The sequence below is a fragment of the Mya arenaria genome, chromosome 1 (genome assembly GCF_026914265.1).
Source record: "Mya arenaria isolate MELC-2E11 chromosome 1, ASM2691426v1".
Classification (NCBI taxonomy): Eukaryota; Metazoa; Mollusca; class Bivalvia; order Myida; family Myidae; genus Mya; species Mya arenaria.
In genome coordinates, this window is record NC_069122.1 from 2,426,913 (window position 1) to 2,453,586 (window position 26,674).

At 36.2% G+C, this 26,674-nt stretch overlaps 3 protein-coding genes across 4 annotated transcripts; 2 read left to right on the top strand and 1 right to left on the bottom strand.

Annotated features, from left to right (window-relative positions):
• The first annotated feature begins 1,588 nt into the window (after positions 1-1,588).
• On the top strand, positions 1,589-3,701 carry LOC128235245 (uncharacterized). Its single transcript, XM_052950036.1, has 2 exons — positions 1,589-1,644; positions 1,784-3,701. Exon 2 carries the CDS (start codon positions 1,848-1,850, stop codon positions 3,699-3,701), a length of 1,854 nt encoding a protein of 617 aa, XP_052805996.1. The 5' UTR covers positions 1,589-1,644; positions 1,784-1,847.
• A 4,998-nt stretch (positions 3,702-8,699) lies between these two features.
• On the bottom strand, positions 8,700-9,179 carry LOC128235253 (uncharacterized). Its single transcript, XM_052950046.1, has one exon. It carries the CDS (start codon positions 9,177-9,179, stop codon positions 8,700-8,702), a length of 480 nt encoding a protein of 159 aa, XP_052806006.1.
• Positions 9,180-21,532: 12,353 nt separating this feature from the next.
• LOC128236850 (uncharacterized) lies at positions 21,533-24,822 on the top strand. 2 transcript variants are annotated; one of them, XM_052951976.1, is made up of 2 exons: positions 21,533-21,581; positions 22,150-24,822. In XM_052951976.1, exon 2 carries the CDS (start codon positions 22,216-22,218, stop codon positions 24,019-24,021), a length of 1,806 nt encoding a protein of 601 aa, XP_052807936.1. In that variant the 5' UTR covers positions 21,533-21,581; positions 22,150-22,215; the 3' UTR covers positions 24,022-24,822. The 2 variants fall into 2 exon arrangements, with proteins under 2 accessions (XP_052807936.1, XP_052807945.1); XM_052951985.1 differs by lacking the exon at positions 21,533-21,581 and adding an exon at positions 21,768-21,801.
• Positions 24,823-26,674: the final 1,852 nt, after the last annotated feature.

Consider the following 26,674-nt stretch of genomic DNA (forward strand, 5'->3'; position numbering starts at 1 on the left):
TTATCAGCTATTTATGCTCTACCAAAATATGCTCTCTATTCATCACACTTATCATTTCTGAAAGTCTTCATAAAACGAAATAGCTCAAATCAATTTTTTTTTTAAGAAAATTGACATTCTTTGCATTCAATAAGGTTATTAACCAATACTTTCTACTGCCGTTGTGCTATTTTTATTTTGACTCGAACCAATAGAAATGCTTGTTGTCCTAGACCTTAGACATTTTGGAAGAGCATTTGACTACTTGTTTAAGTTTGTTCAAAAACTGATTGCTTACAAAAAAACATCACAAAGAATATGGTGAATATGGTGGCAATGAGATAGCAAATCACTTCCTTGATATATTTAAGCTAGAAGAATATACGGGTGACGTTGTAATAATAAGAAGTTGATCAATTACACCTCCTTTTTCGGTTTGAAAGTTCGCTTTATATTATCCATTGTATTCAGCGATTCATTTAGGATATTATCACGCAATGAAAGCAACTTGATGTTCAACAAAGCTTCTGTGTTAGAAGGTTCCTTATATGTCTGACGTAAGTAACGCTTTGTTCATCAATTATGATTCTAGGTACTTTAAAACAGTAAAATTAATTCAGGTTATGTTTTCAAGCAGAAAGGGACATTCAAATAATAAAATACATTTGTCGATTTACTTTAAAAGTTTATATTGTTCGACGTATAAGAGCAAAGTTATATAGACAGTGAGTTTGTCTAGTAGAATAGGTAAGGTGTCCTCCCCATTCTCATGAAAGGAGTTCTGTAGAAGACGTATGTTGGTTATGGCCTATGACTACTGGGCTATTATTGTGTTATCATATCAGCTCTTTTTTTAGATGTACCTTATTGTGGCTTATATAATTTAGTAAAGACTTATTTACACCAATAATACACAAGAAAGATAAATGCTAAAATCAGTAAACTTTCAAATACGACATGTGCTAGACAGTATACATAACAGATTAAAATATATGACTGACGAGATTAAAAAAACGTATAATTCTGACATCATCTACAACCAAAGCTTCTTTGTTGACGCTGACAACGAAATCAAAAAGAGGCTAATCAAGATGCAAAAACAGTTTAAATAATATCATATGAAATACAATTTTGAATAACAGCACAGAATCGGGTAATGGGAATGTCTGGAAACTCGCCAGTAGAAATTATTGATGAAATTAAATTTCGAATAAAATTTGCAGAAAGATCTTTCTGTAGCACGGGCAACATCCAAAATGAAAAAAAACAGCACTTTTGGTTTTATTTAAACTGTCAATGAGTGCAAATTCTCATAGAGACGTGTTGACTGGTAATCTGTTTTCAGAAATATTAGGACATTCCCAGTGATGACCAAAGAGCTAAACATTAAATGTATAAACAAGTACACCGATGTATGATCATTGACTTGAGCAGCAAAGTTAAAACCCTGTCTTTACCAATGCACATTTTTGTAAAAGGTATTGATTGAAATGTATACATCTTAGGTAGATCGAGTGTCCTAAATACGTAGACCGCATTGCGGAAGTTTTTGTTTTATGTATGCGATTGGCATGGTGATTATCTCTATGTAGATATAGTGAGGCATGGTACTGTTTATAAGTACCCGAAAATGCTAACAACTCCTTTTTATACGCATATGCTTAGGTGATTTAATTTATATTTAATAGATTATTGTTCTGTGGAGATTCAGATTAGGATTTATTTTCTTTCAAACATTTTACTGACTATATTTGTTTGTTTGGATTAGTTAAGTTAATTTTATTTACCTTTAATTTTAATTTAGCTTAACAAAAGGATACAGACGGTTCAAACGGAATACTGAATGGACATTATAACTGTGAATAAAAATGGCAAGTACATCGACAAAAGAATCTCTATGCGATGGACAACACGACTTTCCGGAAACGGCAGCTGCCATTTGTCTTGTACATCAGGATTTGGTTTGTCTGCAATGTTTAATTGACAAGAAAGAAACAGAATGTGTTGTAAAACCTATAGACAAGCTTTCACCGAGTGAAAATAGCTTGTTTGAGGTATTGAAAATTAAACAATGTCTTGCTGAACGGAAAGATCTTGTTCAGACTTATACTAAACATGTACATGAACAGAGAGATAATTTGAAAGACAAAATTAGACATCATGCTGAAGAATTGGTGCGGACAGTTAGGGAAAATGAAGAAAAAACTTTGATTGATCTTGAGACACAATCAAAGGCTCTGCTTATTAAAGATGATGATCAAGAGAAGATAATTCAAGAACTTGAATATGAAATATCGGTCAAAACCAAACTCTTCTCTGAAGATGCTGATAGCATAAAGAAAACTGAGGTTAACGATATGCACACAAAGTTACAAAATATTGCAGTTATTGCTGACAAATCAGTATCGGGTACATATGTTGAGAAATTGACATTGTCTGGAGACTCGAATGGATTAGGCATTGTGGAAATTATTGACCAGAGCCTTATCTATGATGAAGTGCAAAATAATGATGTGGAAATGAGAGGCACAACTGGAACAAGACACTCGTCACAAGTGCCTGTTTGCCATGATGTCATAAGCACCGGCCAGTCACCGGAAACCGGACCTAAACATACACTTTCGCTTCGCATATCTCATGACCAAAGCTTGGCATCTGATGAAGTTACAACTACTTCTGTAAATGCCGAGACTGGGCCGGGTCCTTCCAACAGAGAAGAAAATAAAACAACTAAGACGAAGTCACGCTTTAGCTGGTTCGGGTCCGGCAAATCTAAAAACGCAAGTGAAAACGAGGGCAATAGTACTCGAGGAAAAGGCTCTTCAAAGACCCAAGAAACCCAAGATCCAGACTTTCATCCATTTCCTGGTTTGCGTGGGTCGAGAAATGAACATTTTCTTGTCCTTGAGAGTTCTGCGAAAGCTAAAGTTTCGAAAGCATCAATATCTAACATTTTGGTAACGGATCAAAACGCGTTGGTTCTGTTTGATCAAAACAAACACACGATTATTGTTTCCAATTTTTCTGGCGAAATCATGATATCTCATGCGCTATCAAAAGATCCGATCAAGATAACAAAATTTAAAGAAAACTCGTTTGCGACATTGAACTGTAAAGACTTGAAAATCAAAATATTCTGCATTGAGAACAAGAAACTAACAATATCAGATGTGAAAATGTCTGAGTCTATACCAAAGCCCATCCACGTTCTCGGATTTGAATATGGAAAAGTAAAAGATTGTCAGCAATTTGCGCTTAGCGGGATTATCAAGGAAGAAGGAAGGGTGATGCTCATAAATGCAGAAACAGGCGAAGTTTCCGATGTTTGTGGCTCATTCAAAATGTCTTCGTCTGGGCAACACCACAACCCGGAAGATTTTAGAACCTTGTATGACTTTGAAAAGAATGCTGTATTTATACTAAACATACGTAGTAAAACCATGAAATGCTACTCCTTCGAGAAAGAACAGTGTGAGTGGAGAATCCAATGCAAGGATGATAGTTTTGCCCCTGATCAGGTGGTTTTTGACGATGAACACCTATACATCACATCCAATGAAAACGTCACACTCTTTTCAAAGACGTTTGGAGAAACCAAAGCAACACGCACTGCAAAGATAGGCAAGTTGAAGGCAATCTGCTTGATGAAGGATATAGCAATAGTGTCGTGCGATTCTACCGAGCCGCAGAAGGCAATGACACTTGAATTCATCGCCCTGTAAGAACGTTGTCGAATTTTAAATGGTGTACATATATCGAAGGAAATCGTATCGTATACTAATCGGATAAAACATAACAATATAAAAAGTTTTCTTTTATAGTATTTGTTGTTTGATGTGACTTTTTACGCATAAAATTCATTTTTAACTTTCCAAGTTTCATGTTAATGCATCATTAGAGTCATAAAATTGTTGTGTTTTAGATACGAATATGCATAAAAGGATTTGCAGATGTGTCGGATGACTTTATCAGAGACTTAAATATTTTGTCTGTTTTTGTTTAACATTTGCATGAATATGATTCTTAAGTGGATTTGATATACCTGGACAATAATATTATATTTATTCAAGAATTTATATTATATTTTAATTTCGTTGCTTCTTGTAAATATATACTTTCTGATAAAAAAACGTAGTTTTCACACCCTATAAAGGGTCTCGTTCCATTTAATGAGAAATTTGAACCAAATATAATTTAATTGATCGAATTCAGACTTTGATTAACACAATTATGTTTGAATGTGTATCTATCAGTTGCTGTTTGGTACTTGTTCATAAAAGTCAGTAAACAAACTAAATTTGATCAAATTTAAAAACAATACGTTGCTAAAGAACTCTGTGAACGAGTCCCTTTTATTTCACACGCTTTAAATATTTCGGCTTTCCAATTGATCGACGAATTGTCATCTGACAAGAAATGGGTATTGAAAAAAATATGTAATATTCATTGGTCAGGAACGATATTTTTTACACTCCTATATTGTTGTCATAGGAAATAAATAATTAAGAACGTTAACTCAACGCTATTTTACAAGAAATTAGCAGAAGATGTTATATAAGAATAAGAAAATAACTTGCTAAATCTACTTGTCAAATTAGTGTTAAATTGAAAAATGACCTTGTAAAATCTACTAGTTATCATATTCAAAACATAATTGACCTAAATCAATCAATTTCTGTGTTTTATAAAAAAAAAAATACAATGCACCCTTCCTAAACACAACCCAAAAAGGAAAAAAATAAAATCATCAAGCAAAATTGTTCACCGCAGAAATGAAAGAAGCTAATATTTGTAAAATGAGACATTTCTACGAGTAAAAGGTTGTCAACGAAAATAACCTTTTTCCAATGCAGGAACTTTTAAAAAATAAAGACACAAAATATTTCTAAAATAATCTATGACAGCTATGGCTGAAAGCTGAAGGCTGAAGTAATATCATTTATCTTCCAAAATATATAAATGGAACTGATGGTCCCATACAAAATTTGATTGCAATGCACTAAATGATCATCCCATTTATACATCGAACATTATTTCGTACCATCCTTTTGATAACAAGCATTTTCAAGCATTTAAACTATTTGCAGATAGTACAAGTGTTTGATTACATTACAATTACACTGAAGGTAAAAAATTACATTCAACATTGAAGGCTTTAGGTGGAAATGAAATCAGTCCATAAAATATGGAAATCATGTGGTGATCATATTGTCTTGCCACTGATATCAATCAATAATAAACAATAGTGTATCTGCCGGGATCGTTCCAGATATATACTAATACGTCTTTGGATATATAAAGAGAGAGACCATGATTTAACTTGGGACAAGTAATTAAGCAAGTTTGCACTTAGCTTTATTCCAAACTTTCTCTTAAAAAATGCTTGCCTCGAGTCTAAGTGAAATATATGCGAGAAATTTCTTAGTGATTACTGATGTCCGGTATGGACCAACAGCGCTTGTAGGTTGTTATTAACAAGCAATTGTTGCTCGATTGACCAAGAACAACGAACATCTGTAGGTTGAATTTAACTAGTAGATTGCACTAACCATTTTTGGATCATTATTGCAAAGGTCAAAATTACATTTCTTCTTAACACTTGAATGAAACCTAGCAGGTTTCTGAAAAGGCAGCGCGAATAGTCATGAGGGCCATCTTTTTAATGATTTCAATTCAATTTCAATTTCATTTACTATTATTTTATTAATTTGATTTCTTTCAATATATATTTTACAACAACAAAGAAACCTCTGTCAGAAATATTTATCGCTCAAAATGCACGTTAAGTGTTAATTAAGTATTATTTATTCTGGTGACCAACATGGCCATGATAGAAAACAAATCATATGGCATAACAAATAAAAAAACAGCTTTATTTATTTACAAAAGCATAACAGAATAAAAATATTTTTTGCTTAATCAATATTGAACAGAAAATAAGCCGAAGGTTTACGAAAGAAATCAAATATAAATATAAAACAAAAACGACACGTAATGTATATACAAGATGACTCAGCATTTTCGATTTAGCAAACATAGATAGCGTTATCTATTTCCACAATGCAGTTCTTAAGCTTAAATAACGAATAAGGATATCTTTACAGTGCCTACGTCTTACACTGAAATGACTATAATTAAAAAAAAAGCTTGAATTAAATTAAACCTGCAATATGGGCATGATGGAAAACAAATCAGATGGCAAAACAAATAAAAAGAAATCAGTTTGTCTTATTTACAAAATAAATGTAAAATGTCAACGTTTAAACCAGACGTAATATAGTGTTGAAATATTGATTTGTCATTAAAATAAACTAGCTTACGTAGAGCATATAAATCTTAATTATACATGTAATGAAGCGCCGTTGTTATCTTTGAATGACTTGCGACGTACCTTGTTTTCTTCTGATAATTATTAAAATTAGGTGGAGTAACATCAACATATGTTCCTTCCGTTGATTTAACAATTGTCCACGTTTCCGGTTTTTGTGTGCGACTCGGATTGTGCTTAAGAATCCAAGCGGAAGCGAAATATGATTCTGTAAAACGTGGTGTAACCTGCTGAGTTCTTTCAAGTACGTCATTGATATTTACCTGGCACTTGATATCTTACTTCCAAAATGAAGCAACAATCGCGACTTCTGTAACATAACATAATCATAAAATGAGCTCTAGCGTCGTATCTGGTGAACGGATTATGTATTTACATTGATGCCTTCAATTCGTATGAACGCCTGGTAGGTACGGTTGTTGGTGACATCTCATGCATCTAGTTAGATTTAGACGACGATTAGGTGATCTTGACTGGTCTTTAATAATATATTTTGACTGGTTTGAAAATCTGAAAAACAAGTATTGATTTAAAAATAATACGGCTGGGATTGAACGACCATTTGGACATCTTAAATCCCTTATATGTTCGCCATAAAGAACTGATACACTGGAGAAAACTTTCCTTGGTTGAAACAGTACTGGGTACAATTATCTTTTTCCTAGTACTGCCCTTTTTATATCGAATAGCGTCTTTCGGTTTGACGCGACCGGGTTATGAACTCCCGACCTTCCGAACCGTACGCAAACGCTCTTCGTCTGAGTTATCGGGGCGGCCGAGTTCACAGGCTCATTTTCCAGGTCGGTAGACTATTCGGTATTATTATTGCGCGGGCGCATCGGCGCCCGGCGCATCGGCGCCCGGCGCATATATTGATGATTTAAGAAGTGTCCCTGATGCAATGGGCTTGCGCATGCGGCTTTTTAATTGTTTTGATCGCGCATGCACCGTTTCTTACTGTACGCTCTCGTATAATTCCGAAGCAGTTCGCCATTAGACTAGTTCCTGTTCGATATTGCAATAGAAGATTAAGATTGGTAATCTTCAAATATGTGATGCTTTGAAAATATAAGGCAAATTTAAACCAGAGATTTTTTTAAATAACTCTTTTAGAGAAAAAATATCATAAATGCACAGTTGTTGAGAAAACTTTTCTTTTTTTATTTAAATATTTTTTTCATAAAAGAAAACCACGAATGCGCAGAATGTGTCTTACAATAATCTTAGAAAATCGGTGAACCAGTCCATTATCTGATTACCCGGTTATGACACGGGTCAGATGCAAGCGTCCAGTAGACTAGGGATATCGAGGTCAACACGCTGGCGGTTGGGGAAAGGAATTTTCATTTTCTTTTTAGGTAGTGAACTAAAAAACTATTGTTATTTTATATTTGTCATTTTAAAAGCAGATTTCGCGTCTTTCGATTTAAACAGTAGCAAATTTTTTGCGGTATTTCTAATTTCATTTTTGACAACATTTGAAGGCTTTTCCAAATTGCGTCATTAAAACCAGTGATGATGATGAAAACACTTCTTGCATTTCAGACATAGCCGAGTGTGCGGTCAAGGTCAAAATTGCGATAGGGTGATTCGAAGTGAAATACCGCAAAAAAAAAACTTTTGATTTGGACATTTACGCGTCTAACTCAATGAGTCACAATGGTAGGGATGATTTTCAAGCCCCTCTTTGTAATGCATGTGCAAAGTTTGCATGTCAGTCTGTATTGTTGTACCTGAATATGTTAATCAGATGACAATATTGGATAATACAAACAGTAATCAAACCGGAGATTAACTCAGACAGTAAGAAATACAAAGTAAGATACAACAGTGACAAGTTCTGAAGAACGCGGGGCAGGAAGCAGTAGGGAACGGAAATCTACTTTAGGTTTCAATATTCCATAACCGCACAGTCAATACTTAGATATACCGTCTCGCTCAAAGACGGTAAATGGACGTTTGGAACTAGTTTTACCCACAATGCCACACTCCCCCTGTCCTATAAGCCCCACCTATGTTCTGGCTCTGACTGACAGTCCATAGCCCCAACTGGACTGAAACTAAATTGATCCAGGAACGATCCGATCACTAGCTTTGAGGCCGAATTTAAATTTTGGTAGGCTCAAAAGTTCGCCTGATACATTGCCCTTCAAGTCTGCATCTGGCTCTTACCTCTACCAGGCCAAAACTCTGACACCGTACAAAAGCCCAGGAGGCTGGTTTAGATTGTTTTTAAATAAATTCTCGATCTAGTCTTACGCTTGGCCTGCTCCGCACTTCGGGCAGAAATAAATGTCTCTCTCTTCTACTTTCTCCTCTGTCACATCAACACATCTACCATGAAACCATTCGTCACATTGGTCACATGCGATCATGAAACTTCCATCATCCCCTATCTGCATAGACAATAAACTTCCAGCTCCACATCCTCCTCTACATGGGTATGAGCGCTCTCTTCTCTCGCTTTCACAAGCCAGTTCGGAAGATCTCTACCTTTGTAGTGTTTCATCTGGTCATGATTAACATTCATGATCTTTGACTTCATTCTGACCTTGTAGAGGTATAGAGAGTACTTCCTTTGCACCACAATGGGACCATTCCATTGGGATAAAAGCTTTTTGGCCTTTCCTTTCCGTCCTGCAGTGTTGAGGACAAACACAATATCTCCGACAGCGTAAGCAATCTGATTCAGCCTTACATCATGGTCTATTTTCATATGCTGTTGATAAGACTTCAAGCATCGTCTGGCTGTTTCGTGTGCCTCCGCCATACTTTCTTCAAGGGAATTAACATACTCATGGGTTGATTCTACATCCTTGCTTGGGAGCGGGTATACCAGATCTACTGGTGTGAAAACTTCGCGTCCAAGCATTAGGCGATTCGGTTTGTACCCAGTGCTTGTTCAAAGCGACGACCTGAGAGCTGATGAAATCTGTGGCAAGTACTTGTCCCATGTGTTTTGCTTTGTCCTAACGAAGCAACGACAGAATCCTTGAGGGTATGATTGTATCTTTCCACCTGACCGTTGGTACGTTGGCCGATATGCAGTGGTTCGAGTTTTGTCTATTCCCAGCAGTTTGCACTATTCAGTGAATAATCCACTTTCAAAGTTTGTCCCTCTATCCGTCATAATCTCTAATGGAATTCCTAGTCTTCAGAAAATGTGATCAACGACAGCTTTAGCTGTATCCTCGGCTGTTTGTGACGGTAACGGGACACACTCCACCCACTTCGTGAACTGGTCCACGACCATTAGAACATAGCGATTGCCGTTTTATGTCACAGGAAGCGGTTCCAAGAAGTCGATATGGACGCGTTCCATATGTATCCCAGAGTGATACAGACTCATTTCCCATTTCGGCTTCTTAACCGTTTTTTTGCTCTAACAGCACTTCAGGCAAGTTGACACATACTTCACTATGTCTTTTGACATCCTATGCCAGAAGTATTTTATTGTCACCTTTGCAACCGTACGATCTTCGCTCTGATGGCCAGCCATTGTTATATCATGGTTAATGTTGATAATTTCCTCCCGCAGACTCTCCAGAATTAGGACCTGTTTGCGATCTTTCTTCGGGTCTCTTCTCCAGATGATACCGTCTATCAAGCTAAAGCAATCTCTGTTCACCCAGTAATACTTGGGTGATGCGTTTGCGAGGAATAAGGTCCCTTCTGGAGGTTCTATTTTATGCATGAGCCATTCTCAAAGAAAACGGAAATCCTCATCTTGTTGGTCTTTCAGGTTAGAGTTACCTGCTGGGTGCGCAAAAGTTGGCTGTCCATTGTCACCCGCAACTTAAACAATCTTCACCTCCATCACTGAAGTTGAATCACTTTGTAAGTGGCACCACATCGTCGACTGTTTCTATGAAGTTGCCCCAGTTGATGTCGGCTATGGTACATTTTGTACAACCCCCGCAAGGTAGTTTTTCAAACTTCACACCATGTTGGAAGTGATCATCGTCTACTGTGTTCATGCGAGACAGTGCATTGGCATTTCCATGTTTTTTGCCTGGTCGGTGTATAATGTCCATATTGTACTGGCTAAGTTATTCAAGCCAGCGTGCAATTTGTCCCTGAGGCTCCTTAAAACGCAACAACCATGTTAAACGACTATGATCAGTCCGTAGAATAAACTTTCTGCCTAACAAATAATGCCGGAACTGTCTTGTGAACCGCACGACTGCCAACAGTTCCTTTCGAGTTGTGCAATATCTACGTTGCTCTTTCGTCATAGAGTCCGATACATAGCAGATTACACGCGGCACACCCCCTTGAACCTGACTCAGGACACCCTATGGTTTGGCAATCCCAAGACTGGCGCATTAACAAGAGCCGATTTCAAGTACTCAAAAGCCTTTTCTTGATATTTATTCCACTCAAACACCTTAACAACCTCATACACGATCTTGAACTTTCAGCATATCCTTCGATGAACATCCTGTGGTAATTCATCAGACCCAGAAATCTATCAAGTTCCTTTGAGTTGGTAGGAGCTGGCCAATCTACTACTGCTTGGATATCGTTATGAGAGAATCCCAACCCATCTGGCCCTACTGATCGGCCTAGGAAGTCCACCCTGTGCTAAAACAGTTCACACTTCTTTGGCTTCAACTTCAGCTGGTACTGCCGAAATCTGGTGAAGACCTCTCGCAGTGTTTTCAAATGTCCCGAGAAAGTTTCGCCCATGGCCAATATTTCATCCAGAAACGCAAGCACAGAGTTCCAATTTAAGCCATGGAGCAGTAAGTTAACCACCCTGGCAAATGTTGCCGGCGCATTACAGAGTGAAAATGCCATGCGTACAAACTCGAACAAGCCATACTTTGTCGTAAACGCTGTTTTCGTCTGATCTGTCTCTTTTATCCGTATCTGCCAGTACGCCGAATTCGCATCTAACTTTGAAACCATTTCTGACCTGCCAACATATCAATGCAGTCCTCAATAAGTGGTAATGGATACACACCTTTCACGGTTACAGCATTCAACCACCGATAGTCTACGCATCAACGCACCGACCCATCTCGTTTTCTAACCAGAACAGGAGCTAAAAACGCTCTGAACATTATGGTTGTATCACCCCAACTACTAACATTTTCTTCAAGTGGTCCGCTTCTTCCTTTACAAAAGCCACTGGAGTTCTTCTTATGTTTTGCTTCACTGGTTTAGCATCTCCAGTATCTACACAATGTTCAATGGCTGTGAAATCACCTAAATCAAACTCATTCTCAGCGAAAACATCCTGGAACCCAATCAACAATCCTGCTAACTGCTCATTCAGGTTTTCACCAGAGCGCTTGAATAAATCTCTTAAATGTTTAGGAATCTCTGAACACTCAGTTCACACTGAAAAACAGGCCGTGCAAGATGACACTTCTTCTGGAACAGGCCTTACAAATTCCACTTCCTCAGCTGTACCAACAAAGCAGCCTTTACGTAACTTCACATTGTGCTCTGATAAGTTAAATACAGGCACCTGCATGCATGTATCGCTGTCATAAACAAATGTTGGAATAACAAATTCATGCTCCAGTGGCCCTACCAGAAATTGGTTCAAAGACCCTTTCACTGAACATTTCACCATCGCTATGGAATTCGGTGGGACATTCACCGTTTTGTCTACAATAACTCTAGCTACATTGATATCTTTAGCTGCTGTCTCCTGATCCATGTTGACGACCTCGTCTCCGACCATAAGAAGTGATTCAGGGATGTTGATTAAGATCATATGCTTTCTCATGAAATCCAATCCTAGCAGCATACTATCTTCAATAGGAGCTACCTAGAGCTTTTCCCTAAACATTCTACTCCCAATCTGTATCTCTACTGGCCCGACAATAACACCTTTCATGCGTAAATCTCTCCCAGCCGTTTTCATGGTGACCTGCTCAAGCACAGATATTTCTCATGGCACCATGTCCATCATTCGATCTGATACAAGCGGAACTTCTGCCGCTGTATCCACAACAGCATCTACTTCTTCACCGTTCAGTTTTACCCTAACTCTAAACATGGAATCAGACTTGATCTGGTTAATCATCACTTGACGGCCCTCCTCGTCTGGGGTCAGAGTCTGGCCCTCTATTCGGACCCTTTGGCGTTTAAATCAGCGAAAGACACTTTTTTCTCTCTCTTTGCCCTTCCCCTTTTCGGTGTGGGCATTCATACTTGAAATGCCCTTTTTCATCACAGTAATGGCACCTCACTTCGCCTCTGGATGAAGATGGTGATCGACTACGAAGTTGTGGGCAATCTCTTTTAGTTTGCCTTTTCTGATTGCAGTTGTAGCATAAACTATCTGATCTACTTGGCGATGGTGAAGCATTTCTTGAACTTTTGGGCACTAATCTTTAAATTTTGCCAAGTATCAAATCCATTTTCACTTCCAACTTCGCAACTTTCTTCTCTAGAACATCGAACCTGTCCTTTGGCCTTCCTGAAGGAGCAGTCCTTACTTCGGCAACTTTTATCTCATCAACTTCTGCTACTTTTCGAACCATCTTTGACTTCCCATACATGAGGCCATAAGTATGTATAGCCCATTTCATCTTATCAATAGCCTCCTCCATGGTACTGGGACGCTTATTCACAACTTGTTCTCCTGCCTCTTTCTCCCTGGCACCCATACACAACCTCAAAATAGACTGCTGGGTAATAAATGCCTCAGGTAAGTTTTTGAATGCCTTACCGGCTAGTGTTAGGACCCTATCAGCCCAATCATCAAGCAATTCTTCGGTTTCTTGACGAGTGTTGATAAAAGTTACCATTGCTGTTTCTGGCAACTCTTTGTGTCCAAACCTCTTTTCTAATCTTTCGCGAATCTCTTCATAGCTCAGACCCTCCTGACCATCCATCGTTAAGGAATATAATTCACTAGCCTTGCCTGCCCAACACAAACACAAGAAGTCTTGTTTGTCATCTTCACCCCAATCAAGCAATGTGGCATATTTCTGAAATTTAGTTTGAAAAGCTTGCCAGCTGCCTTTTCCATCATATGCCAGAGATTTTGGAATCTGCTGCACATTGGAATGATTTTGTGCTAGCCGTCTATCACCCATGGCTCCTTGAGGGTTAAATACAGTGGCTAGATTTCTTCTAGCAGTCTGCTGAACTGTTACTTTCACAGGCCCTGTACGCACTGGCTGCTGTGGAATTGTTACATTCCCAGGCCCCTGTTGTGGCTTTGCATGTTGTTGTGAGGCTGTGGCTGATACTGGATATGCATATATGACCATGGCCACATAGGCGGTATTGGATACAGAGAGTACTGTGGGTTATACATTCCCGTAGCACCCCAAGCATATTCGGCCATTGATATGGTTGACATGGCTGCACTGAATGGGGTGGTCAGACATTGTGATCATATGCCCTTGGAGCAACCCCAGGTATATTTGGAAATCTATACTGTTGACCTGACTGATCAAAATGGGTTGATTGACCCTGTTGTGGGGCTGCTTCCTGCTTTTTTAGGTGTGACTGGGGTTACATGTTTGGGAGGACCCGTCAATGAGGCCTTCTCCATAGCTGCCAAGATAAGTTTTATGCTAGCCTTGCCACCATCATCTTGGTCATCTGCATTGTCCTCATCCGGCACTCCCTCCATTTCACCATCATCTTCATTTACCGGTTCAGGAATACTGAACTCCAGCATGGACCATGCATGCTCTGTTAACTTCAAATGAGGGATGAATTCCAATTGAAACCGGTTTACCTGGCCTTTTTGCTTTCTAAATTGCACTATAGCCTCAGCAAGTTAAGGGCCAATACCCTGTACTTTTTGCAATTCATCAGACGAAGTGTTGTCAAGCAAAGACATAACCATCACATTCACCCGGCACTGCAGGGCCACCTAAAAGTTAAAAACATGGTCCATTTCCCCGGCTATACCCGTTATACCCCCGGACCTTGGGGGCCGTGGTTACAATTGACTGGTGCATTGGTTTAAAATAATAAAACTATTTTACGGGATTCTGTCTCAATAAAATGTATATTTATATTTACCATCCTACATTCCAGTTTCTACCACAAGAGTTGTTATATATTGAACAGATAGGGCTTCATCTTCAAGATGAAAACTGCAATAAAACAGCACCAACAATAATGGGCCATGACTGAGGAGTTTCAAGAAATGAGTATTCTTCAGCCCACAAATATCAGTGCTGCCCCGCTGCCCAAAACCAGGTTTGTTCTCTTTCTTAGTTTCCTGTTAACTTAATGGTTTCCGAACAATAGCCAACATTCATATTAAACATGAAATCCAAAACCTGCTGCATTGTGTGTTGATATGTAACACAACTAAAGCTATGCAAATCTTTTGCTAAGTTTTTAACTGCAACTTTAAATAGCATTGCTTTTGGTATTAACATTAAACCTTTAATAAAACAAAAACATATGGATATTTCGATGCATTTTAATGAATAATTGAATGTATCTACAATTATTCACAATTTTATATAATGTTTAAAAAATAACTCTACATGCTTACATTATTTCTCAATATAATCTTTTTTTAGACATCATTTTGATATTTATTTCGCACAAAATACATGACCTATAAACAAGCCTTCCTAAAAATTAACAACATTTTTTCACTTTTTCTAACAAAATTGCTTAACTCAATACCTGAATAAATGAATGAAATCATTACTTGTATATAAATACTTAATCTTAATAATTATTCTGCAATTCATGCATCAATCTCTGATTTGTATAACCTGATTCAGAATTGACATCAAATTGCAAATTACCTGTCAATTCACATTTCGAATGGACCTTGACAAATGTCCTCTATGTTAGGGCCAGTCCCTTACACAAGTGGCCTACTTTTGCACAGCCGAGGTTCTTATCAAACGCAGCAGTAGGTATGAAATCTGGAAACTGTTCCAACTTGATCTTTAACAGTTGAGTTACTCCTCATCACAATACCTGAACTGAAAACAATCGGTAACGATCCTGCACTTCACTTCTACCTCACAGTGCTCTTCCCTATAAACGCTAGAGGAAAGTTTGAAAATGGAAAACTTGTCATTGCAAGCGTGAAAAGACCAATTGATTCTTAACGAAATAACCTGCCTCAATGCTTTAGCTGACACTACATCAAGTCAACACAAGGCAATTTGTTTTTCTCGCAACCTGTGTGGTATGTTGAATCTGATCAAATTTGTACACAACCACTGGTCAAGAGTGGGAATATAGAAATACATGTTGTTTGATCAGTAAGCTAAAATAATCTTGAATATTTGAACATTTAATAATGCACCAGTCAATTGTAACCACGGCCACCCCAGGTCCGGGGAATAGCGGGGACTTTGACTTTCCGTCCAGCCAACCCCGGGTAAAATCCCCGTTCTGCGGGGACGAACTGATGGTAAAATCCCCGCCAAATGCCCCCGCACCCCAGGAACACTAGGTAAGGCCCATTCCCCGCTATACTTTTCGCGAAGACAAAACCACCGCAATCACCCGGCAATGCGGGGCCTATTGAAAGGTAAAAACACAGCCCATATCCCCGGCTATCCCCCGGACCTTTGTGATTACATTTGACTGGTGCATAAAAGGGTATTTGTTAAAGCTATTCATATTGTGTGTAGTGTAGGTAAGATCAATGTCAAGGTTATTTTGGCTAAAAAAGCCTCAAGTATATTCGATAAAGTGATACATATATTTTGTGGTGATGTGATAACATTGTTTTACTGTTCTTGAAGAGAAAGCACATGTTATAAATATATTATCACATTTGTGTTTTTTTAGCTCGACTATTTGAAGAATAAGGTGGGCTATACTATTCGCCCTGGCGTCGGCGTCCTGTTAAAGTTTTAGGGCAAGTTGGGATTTTCACTTATAAGTCCAATACCCTTCATTCAATTGACTTTATACTTCACACAGTTGTTCAGGGCCATCATAGAATGGGAATAGATTACTCCTAATAGATTAAACAAATTATGGCCCCTAATTGGGTATCGAACTTATGGTTACATAACTCAGTATTATCCTTAATACAAGTTTTAGCCCCTGATTGACTTAGGTTAAAGGTTAGGGCAGGTTAAAGTTTTAGAACAAGTTGGGATTTTCACTTATATGTCCAATACCCTTCATTCAATTGACTTAATTCTTTACACAGTTGTTCAGTGCCATCCCATAATGAGGTAAGATAACTCCATATCATATTTTATACAAATAATGGCCCCTGATTTACCATGGAACTTAGGTTAATATCTTAGGGCAGGTTGGGATATTTATTGGTAACTTTTATACCCTTCATTCAATTGACTTAATACTTCATACACTTGTTCAGGACCATCACACAATGAGGTTACATAACTCCATATTATCCTTAATACAAGTTATGGCCTCATGATTGACTTAGGTTAAAGTTTTAGGGCAAGTTAAAGTTTTAGGGCAAGTTGGGATTTTAATTAAAAAAACTTCTATACCCTTCATTCAATGCACTTAATACTTCGCAGATATATTGACGACCATCTTACAACAGGGAACATAACTTCATGTTAGCCCTAAATACAAATTATTGCCCTTGCATGTTTTGTTTTTCATTTTTAACTCTTCTTTTAATTTATTTTGAAAGGCACAGTTTTATATTCCTAACCACATTTTCATAAAGAGAAAACAAGCTATTTGAATGACCCGTGTCATTGTTTGGGCGGGCTGGTGTTAGGACAGCGTCAAAGTCACCCTATGTATCGAATAATTTTAGCAAGGTTTGACATAAAGAGACCAAACTTGGTATATGCAAAGAGTTTATTGAGACCTTTTATGGGAATGCGTTTGAGGCTCCTATAATCAAGGTCAAGGATACTATTAATAGAAAAAGGGTTGGTTTTGAATAACTTAAGTAAGAGTCTTCATATTGGTACCAAATATGGTGTATAGGAAGAGTTTATAGAGACCTTTCCTGAGATTGTGTTTTTGGCCCCGAGAGTTATGGTCTAGGACAAGGTCAAAATAGAAATATGGTACGTACTGAATAACTCAAGTAAGGGTTGACATAGTGTGACCAAACTTGGTATATTGGACAGTTAATGCAGAGCTTTAATGGATGCTTTTTGGCCCCCTAGGGTCGAGGTCACTGCTACTAAAATAGACAACTGTTTCGGTCAAGGCTGACATACTGTGACCAAACTTGATATATGTAGGAAGAGTTTATGGAGGTTTTCCATGGAATTGTGTTTGGCGCCCTTAGGATCAAGGTCACTGTTACAAAAAATAGAAGAAACAGTTGAAACCTGGTTTGTCACATTGCGATTCTTGTTCACTTTTCAATTTGATCGTTTTATTGGTTTTGATAGGCACATATTACATCGTTGTTGTATTCACTTCTAAGTCAAAGCGGCATAGTTGAGCGCGCTGTCTTGCGACAGCTCTTGTTTAAATATTGAACTTGTTGCACATAATGATAATGCTTGTTAGAGTGCGCAAATATGGTAATGCATCAATGCATAAGTAAGTTATAGAGCGGACACGAGTATGTGTACTCTGACATATAAATATCTCGTGTGGCCTTGATCTTTGAGTTATGGACCCTGGCCAATGTCACTGTTCATCGTCTCAATGAGGACAACATTTGTACCAAGTAATATGCTAATCCATCAATGCATAAGTAAGTGATAGCACGGACACGAAATGTTACAGCCAGACAGACAGACAGACTGATGAAGTGTTTTATAATCCCCTCCCGACTCCGTGGCGGGGGATTTGAGATTTGATATTTATAAAAGAGTGTACTTCCATTTTTGCCATTGTTGTGTTTTACCATTACGTCGATATGTTAAGTTACAGTCACCATATATGATTTTACAGAATCGTAACATTATTTAATAACCTCATCATAATGATTACTTATCATCCTTTTGTTTTCTTAAATGATCTTCAATTTCAATAAATATTGAAAACAAAGCATGTTCCTAAAATCAGAGGCATTTGACAGTATTATAAGACTTCTCATTCAAGGTTTTGTCTATCTGAACACTGATGTTGACATAATGCTCTGTGGATATCACTATGCTTTTGCTAAGTTTCATTCCCATTAATGTTTAAATTTATGTCTTATATGTACATATATTTAACAATGTTCTGTTTTTCAACATCTCACTTAAACAGTTACAAAATGTTAATTTACAAGAAATACTTGTATTTATATCACTATATCATTTTGCCATGTCACCCTTCTTTACTACCTGTTATGCTTAAAGCTGCACTCTCACAGATTAACCATATTTGCAACTTTTTTTTTGTTTGTCTTGGATAGCGCATATTTTGTGTAAATATTCGCAAACTAATGATTTAAGATTACTGACAAAAGATCAAATCACAGATTTTTATATTTCCATTTAAAAAATAATGTTTCATGGCTTAAGCTGTTACTGACAGTTTAAGGAAATTGCATAAAACATCAATTTTTGAACATAAGTATAAAAATATGCAATCTTTTTTTGTCAGCAGTCTTATATAACTGGTTGCAATGGATTTTCGCAAAATATGGCTCGTTCCAAGTGAAAAAATAAAAAAAGTTGTCAAAAAGTTCAATTTTTGAGAGTGCAGCTTTAACTTTGATGAATATATCTTTCAATGTCTCTTTTATAGGCACTGACTCTCCATTTACAAACAATAGAATGCATAATGCTTGAAAAAGTATGCCGGTTTCAACTTCTCAACTTACCCTGCTATTTTTGGCATGACCCTTTACCATTCTATTGTGTGTTGTTGTTTTTTCATTTTCGTGATTTATGGCTTTTCAAACTTTAAATAAATAATGGCCTTTTGGCTATCAACCATATCAGCAATGCTTATACTGATAATATAAAACTCCAGGCATATCATTTATAGTTTTGGGTCTGACAACTTTCAACTTGTAAGTTAGTAAATCATTTAACAAATATAGCTAATTTCAACCCAATTTATTCAAACATAACAACTGAAACTGAGTCTTTATAAGCCCCCCCCCCCCATGTAAAAGATATTTATCACCCTATGAATCATACAAATACTGTGCATTTGCATACTAGGTACATATTACTAGTTTTCAGGTATTTTCATTTATATTCTTTTCTTTCATACCTGTTCTATTTCATTGCTCATGTCTTCTTGTATTGACATTCAACAATGTGAATACTTCAGTGAAATAGTGGCAGCATGTGTTTTAGTATTGTATTAATTTTGTCTGCGTGCATTTTTATTCCATGTATTGGTCATAATATATATGTCGCACTTACACCAAATATAACAAATATTCTTTCTATTGTTTATTACATTTTAGTACAACTCTATCATTCCCAGCATACATACTAACTCTGTGTATTTTTGTTATCATGCTTATTACTCTTTGTTGTATACAAAATGCATATAAAATGTCATATTGCTCATGTTCTTTCTTGTTTGTACATATGTTCACATTTCAGTAATACTCAATTCAGTATATATGCAAAAGGCTACAGAAACATGCTCAGTAGCAAAATGTTTAAACATAAACCCGGTTTAGTGGCAATGGGCAAACGCCAAAGACAAAGAACACAAAATCACAAACAAGAAACATAGGACAGCACAAAACTCTACAAACAGCACAGTGCATAAATACTATATATATATATATATATAAATAATTGGTATGTTTATCAAGAATTGTTAGGTACCACCTTGGAACGGTCAGTAAAATGTAAATTTACTGGGGGTTTAAACCAGTTTATGTGCACAAACCTCACTCTTATCCAAACAATTCTTAATAAAGATTAAACGCAAAAGGTAAATTTTATCAAAGTATGCATTAACTTGAGGAAACTTATCAATAAAACAAATAATAATAAAACACGAAAAGGTAAACCCCAAGTACTTCAATGATTAGAAATCCCAACTCTATCTGCAGACGGAGGGAAACAATTCAGAGCACCTAATGCAAATACTTTTTAATGTAGTATTAAATGCAGTATTTATTCTTATATTTCAATGTCATATTTTAAAGAATTGAGAAGTTCTACAGGCGAAATAACATTAACACATTTCCACCAAACTTTGTACAATGGCTTCACTTTTCAGGTATTAAAACATGTTCCTCACTTTATTTCATTGTAACCTATAATTTTCAGCACTTTCTTCATAAATCTTTTGCGTCATTATATTTCAATACACATTAAGTGATCAACTTCCTAGTCCTACCACTATCAACCTGCATCACATTCTGTTCATCAGTGTATGATTGAAAATGCTACCAAATAAACATAAGTTCTATTTTAACTTAACTACGATTTCCTTTCATGATAATTGTGACCTAATTATTATATCTGGACAGCGGTGATTTAACATAATTTGTTCTACAACAGAAAACGAATTTGGACTTTCATTGCAGTGATTTTATACTTATCATTATTATTATTATTATTATTATTATTATTATTATTATTATTATTATTATTATTATTATTATTATTATTATTATTATTATTACTCAGTAGTAGTAGTAGTAGTATTAGTAGTAGTAGTAGTAGTAGTAGTAGTAGTAGTAGTAGTAGTAGTAGTAGTAGTAGTAGTAGTAGTAGTAGTAGTAGTAGTAGTAGTAGTAGTAGTAGTAGTAGTAGTAGTAGTAGTAGTAGTAGTAGTAGTAGTAGTAGTAGTAGTAGTAGTAGTAGTAATAGTAGAAGTAGTAGTAGTAGTTGTAGTAGTATTGTTGATGTTTGTTTACGGTGGGTTTTTTCTTAAGAATTTTAAATGTGGGGTCCTACTACTGCTGCCTCTCACATTGATTGATATCTGATTGCAATTTTCTCCCTTTGTTAATAAAGTTGTTTTTGCGGCAGACTTAAACAGTCTTTTACAACAGTTTAAATTGCAACAACTGTGTAAGTGTTTTTTTCCGAAATATTTTTAAAAATTGAAAATTTCGTTCTCTTTAAAAAATGACGTTTCGACTTGTTTTTATATTAATGATTCTTTTATGTTTATTTTTTATGCTGCAAACATGATTCTCGCGACTACATTTACATTGCTATTTTAAATTATTCTCTTAAGCGTAAATGAAAACCAAGAAGCTCGGCTTTAATATTTTCCCTTCGGACAAATAACGTTATGTAAGGGCGGACGTTTTAACTTACAATATTTGCTATCTTTTGAGTTCAAACTTTATCAATCAGACATTGATTTTTGAAATCCGATACAGCAGTTTGTATGAAAGGAGAATACAATTTAAACGGGACATACAGTGGTATTCAGTGTATGTTTGGTAGTGAATAAAGATTTTAGGATAGATAAATCAGATGAAAATCCGATCAAGGTAAATAATAATATTGTTTTCCTTATTCTTGAGATAGATTATACAATGAGCCTGATACAAAAACCATGATTGCAATGAGTATACATGCGCCGTTAAGTTTAATTTATTACGTTTGCCATGCCTGACCTGTAATATAGTTCATGTTTGTCATGACTTACCGGAAATACAAGTAAAGCAACTGCATGCATTTAGTTTGTTAAGTTATAATAATTACAAATAGGTAATTAAATGTTGTAATTGTGAATTATTTGATAAGGAATAAACCATGTCGTTTAGGAATGTATAATACTTAACAACACACATTATATTTCTAAATGTTTATAATACAATTAAATCAATGCTCCAATTTCGTATTTCGGTCTTATTATGTATGGATCTCCTAGCGAGCAAGCGTTACGTAATAGCTTTAAATCAATGATCAGGTGATGGTATTTGTGCCATCAAGTTTATCGCGTCAAGTAAGGTTTTATACGAAGAATGATTAATCATATAAATAAGAGGTATTTTATATCATGATATGTTAATGCTAATATCAACCAGTATCATACAGTTTCCACATATTTTTCAGGGTCGCTGTTAGATTAAATAAAAAGTCTGAACTTAATGTATAATAAGTTTGACAATAATTCCTAAGATGTCGAAAGCAACGAATAAAGAACAAGCTTGTGATGCACACAAGAATGAACTCGCTGTATCTGTATGTATTAAACATCACAATTTATTGTGCCTTGATTGTATTGTGCACAAGAAAAAGACTGATTGTGACCTCAAGATTATAGAAAAGCTCTTACCAGCCGAACGGCACTTATATGAACTTTTGATCATTAAGAAGAGTATTGTCGAAAAAAAGGGGTATATTGATACTCATACAGAATCGGTTCAAGAGAAAAGTAAGGAACTTAAAGCTGAAATCAAAGCACATACTGAGAGGTTAATCCAAGAGATCAAAGAATGTGAAGTCAAAACTGCAAGAGAGGTAGAACTGCAATCAAAAATTCTTTTGGATCGGGATGAAGAAGAAATTCGCAAAATCAAATCTCTAGAAGATGATGTTTTGAAAAAGATTGGAGCTATTAGCACAATAGATAATGAAGCTTTAGAATCAGAAATCGAACTACTGCATGAGCAAGAAGCAAATGTAATGAACCTAGCTGATCTGGAAGTCTTGTCCCGCTATATTGAAACATTGACCCTTACCAATGTCACTGACACCGGGTGTTCAGGTAAGATCGAGATATTTGATTTTAATAAGCAGGATGACTACCTCGGTCCATTGTCAAAAGATAAACAGAGCATGTACGAAAGCAGTAGTAAAGGAGAAGAAAACAACCCAAACGAAAGTGCTCTTAAATCACCTGCTCCTGTTGGGCCAAAGTCTACCAACATATTGAATGAACAATCAAATGAAGCTGCGGTCACAGGAGATACAACAGAAGTAGCTATATCCGATATTATTCCATTACCAAATGCTGTTTCTAAGAAAAAGCGTTGGCCACCCTTTCAAAGTGATAAATTAAGCCGAAGTAAAGATAAGGAAGATTGCCAAATTAAATCAAAAGATCAATTGAAGCCAAAGGGTATTCCGGACTTTTCATTATTAAAAGATAGGGAACTTCAATTGAGTCAATTTGTGTCGAAAATGGGATTAATTAAAATAAGAAGCTTAGTTGTGACAGGATCGTATCAGTTTGTGTTGCTTGATGAACAGGGAAACCTGATGTTGACTGATATGACAGGTCATATTCATGACAGTATGAAACTCAAACCAAGTGATATGCCGTACATAACATCTTACGACAGTCATTCTGTAGCCATGCTTCAAAACAGAGAACAAACCATTAACATTGTGAATTTTAACAACGGTAAACTGACGAAAGCGAAAGCGTTGTCAAAACTGAAACAAAGGGTAACAGTCACAGGGTTTGATTATCATGAAGACACACATACATTTGCGATAAGTGGATATGATGGTGACAAAGGGTGCTTGATTCTTGTTCATGTTGACAAACAAAGTCAGGAAGAGTGTCACAAATTCGACATGCGGGTGTTTTTGAAATCGTGTCCGAACGAAAATGACGTGCACAAAACGATGTATGATTTCCAAAATGAGGCACTTTACGTTTTGAATGTCACTTATAAGACCCTGAAGCGATTTGATTTTTCTACGAACAGTTTTAAATGGAAACGAAAAATAGACGAGAAAAGTTTTAGTCCACAACAAATGACAGCTGACTCTAGCAAATTGTATGTGACGAGCATGAATTGTGTCGTTGTGTTTGAAAAGAAAACCGGCGACTATAACCAATCTCTACAAGCAGATAAACTAGGGAACGACGTTCTGAATGCGATTTGCCTTATACCAAATGAGCGCTTAGTGGTGTCCTCGTGCGTTTCCGAAGATCCTCAAAAAGCAGCGACCCTCGTGTTTGTTGATATTTAAGTAGATGAAATATAACCATCCGAAGCGCGAAACCTTCCTATCATTCTCGCTTTGATATGGATCATTTATTGACATCAAAACGTGAACAACGCCACCGACGCCTACGAGCGCAAGCTAGAATATTATTTAATTGTGTAATCATATAAAGTCAGATTCTGAAGTATTCTGCTATATGTGAATATGCTTTTTGAATCTACTAGTTGTGTTTTTTGTCAGAATATTGATCATTGTTTAATCATATAAATTCAGATTCTGAAGTATTCTGCTATATGTGAATATGCTTTTTGAATTTACTAGTTGTGTTTTTTGTCACAATATTGATCAAAAACCTACAAACAAAACTGCTGTTTAAGGAGTTTAAACCTATCTTTTAATTAACGACTAACTAAATTGGTTTCAAGTGGCAAACAGAATAATGGCATATTGAGCAAACTCATTCAAGTTGAGTGTGTCTTGTCTGTTTTGTCCAATTGTACGTGATCCGGTCCGAGGGAAATTTGGGGCTTAAATGTTATAATTATGTATGTATAGTATATGCTTATATGCAATTCAACCCTTATGTTATTTGTTTTCTGAACTGCATACACGCATAGTCTGAATAGTTCTTAAATCTGTTGTGTTTATATATTTTCATTTTCATTATTATTATGATACTTCAAATCATAAAGTAACTTCTTAATGAATAACCCAGTCGTTATGCTTATTAACATAAGTAGATATGTTTGCTTCTGTGCTTGATATAATAAACATTGGAAAGTACAGGAATAAGTTAAGTTATTTTAAACTTAACAAAGATGTTGTTGAAAGTCTCAATGGCCAAGGCCAAACAAAAAATAAAGTAGAGAAAAAACGCATAACATCAAGACAATTTTATCTTTAAGGTTAAGACAATCAACATATCGTTATCTGTAAATGGTATGGGGGTCACACTGGCACTGATTACAAGCGCTCAACTTGGTCTTTGAAAACCAAATTCAGGACAATGTTTACAATTTAAAGATACAGCCAAGAAGTTAAAACATCGTACATGAAAAAATGCTTTAGTCGAGGTTATACATAAACACCGAAACATTTATTTTTGTTTGAATGGTGTTTATGATGGTTGCATTTCAGGTAAGAAATTTGGTATGAGACGAAAATCAAGTCTTTGAAACGAAGTATTCAGGTTGTTTTTTACAGGGTACGGAACTCAAAATGGTCACCGTGATACTCGGTACGCAGAATCTCAAATTCGGTACTGAGGCTCCTAAAACAGGTTTAAATTATTTATTACTGACGAATCAGGAAGAAAATGAAGGAGTATTTGTAACGTAAAGATAAAGCGGGCTTTCGTCCCTATTATCAGCTATATGTGCTCTCTATTCATCACACTTAATATTTCTGAAGATCGTCATAAAACGAAATAGAGAAAACGCTCAAATCAAGACAACTGACATTCTTTGCATTCAATAAGGATATTAACTAATACCTTCTACTGTCGTCGTGCTATTTTTATGTGGACTCGAAACAATAAAAGTTATTGTTGTCCTAGAACTTAGACAGTTTGGAAGAGCATTTGACTAATTGTCCTCTACCAAGCGTGTTCCAAAAACTGATTGTTTACAAATAACCATCACGAAGAATATGGTGGTAAAGACATAACAATTTACTTCCTTAATCTATTTAAGCTAGAAGAATGTGCGGGTGACGTTGTAAGGATAAGAAGTTTATTATTAACACTTCCTTTTTCGGTTTAAAAGTTCGCTTTACTTCTTCCATTTTATTTAGCGATTCATTTAGGATTTTATCTCGCAATGAAGGCAACTTGAGCACTTTCGGTTTTATTCAAACTGTCAATGAGTGCAAATTCTCATAGAGACGTGTTGAGTGGTATTCTGTTTTCAGAAATATTAGAACATTTCCAGTGATGACCAAAGAGCTGAACAAGTACACCGGTGTATTTACATTGACTCGAGCAGCAAAGTTAAAACCCTGTCTTTACCAACGCACATTTTTTTGAAAGTTATTGATTGAAATGTTTACATCTTGGGTAGATCGAGTGTCCTAAATACGTAGAACACAATGCGGATGTTTTTGTTTTATATAAGTATGCGATTTGCATGGTGATTATCTCTAGACATATTGAGGCATGTTACTGTTAATACGTGCCCGAAAATGCTGACAAATCCTTTTTATAGGCGTATGCTTAGGTGAGTTAATTTATATTTAATAGATTATTGTTCTGTGGAGATTCAGATTAGGGTTTATTTTCTTTCAAACATTTTACTAACTATATTTGTTTGTTTGGATTAGTTTAGTTAATTTTATTTACCTTTAATTTTAATTTAGCTTAACAAAGGGATACAACCGGTTCAAAAGGAATGCTGAACGAACATTATAACTACGGATAAAAATGGCAAGTACATCGACAAAAGAATCTCTATGTGATGGACAACACAACTTTCCGGCAACTGCAGCTGTAATTTGTCTTGTACATCAGGATTTTTTTGCCTGCAATGTTTAATTGTGTTGTGAAACCTATAGACAAGCTTTCACCGAGTGAAAATAGCTTGTTTGAGGTATTGCAAATTAAACAATGTCTTGCTGAACGGAAAGATCTTGTTCAGGCTTGTACTAAAAATGTACATGAACAGAGAGATAATTTGAAAGACAA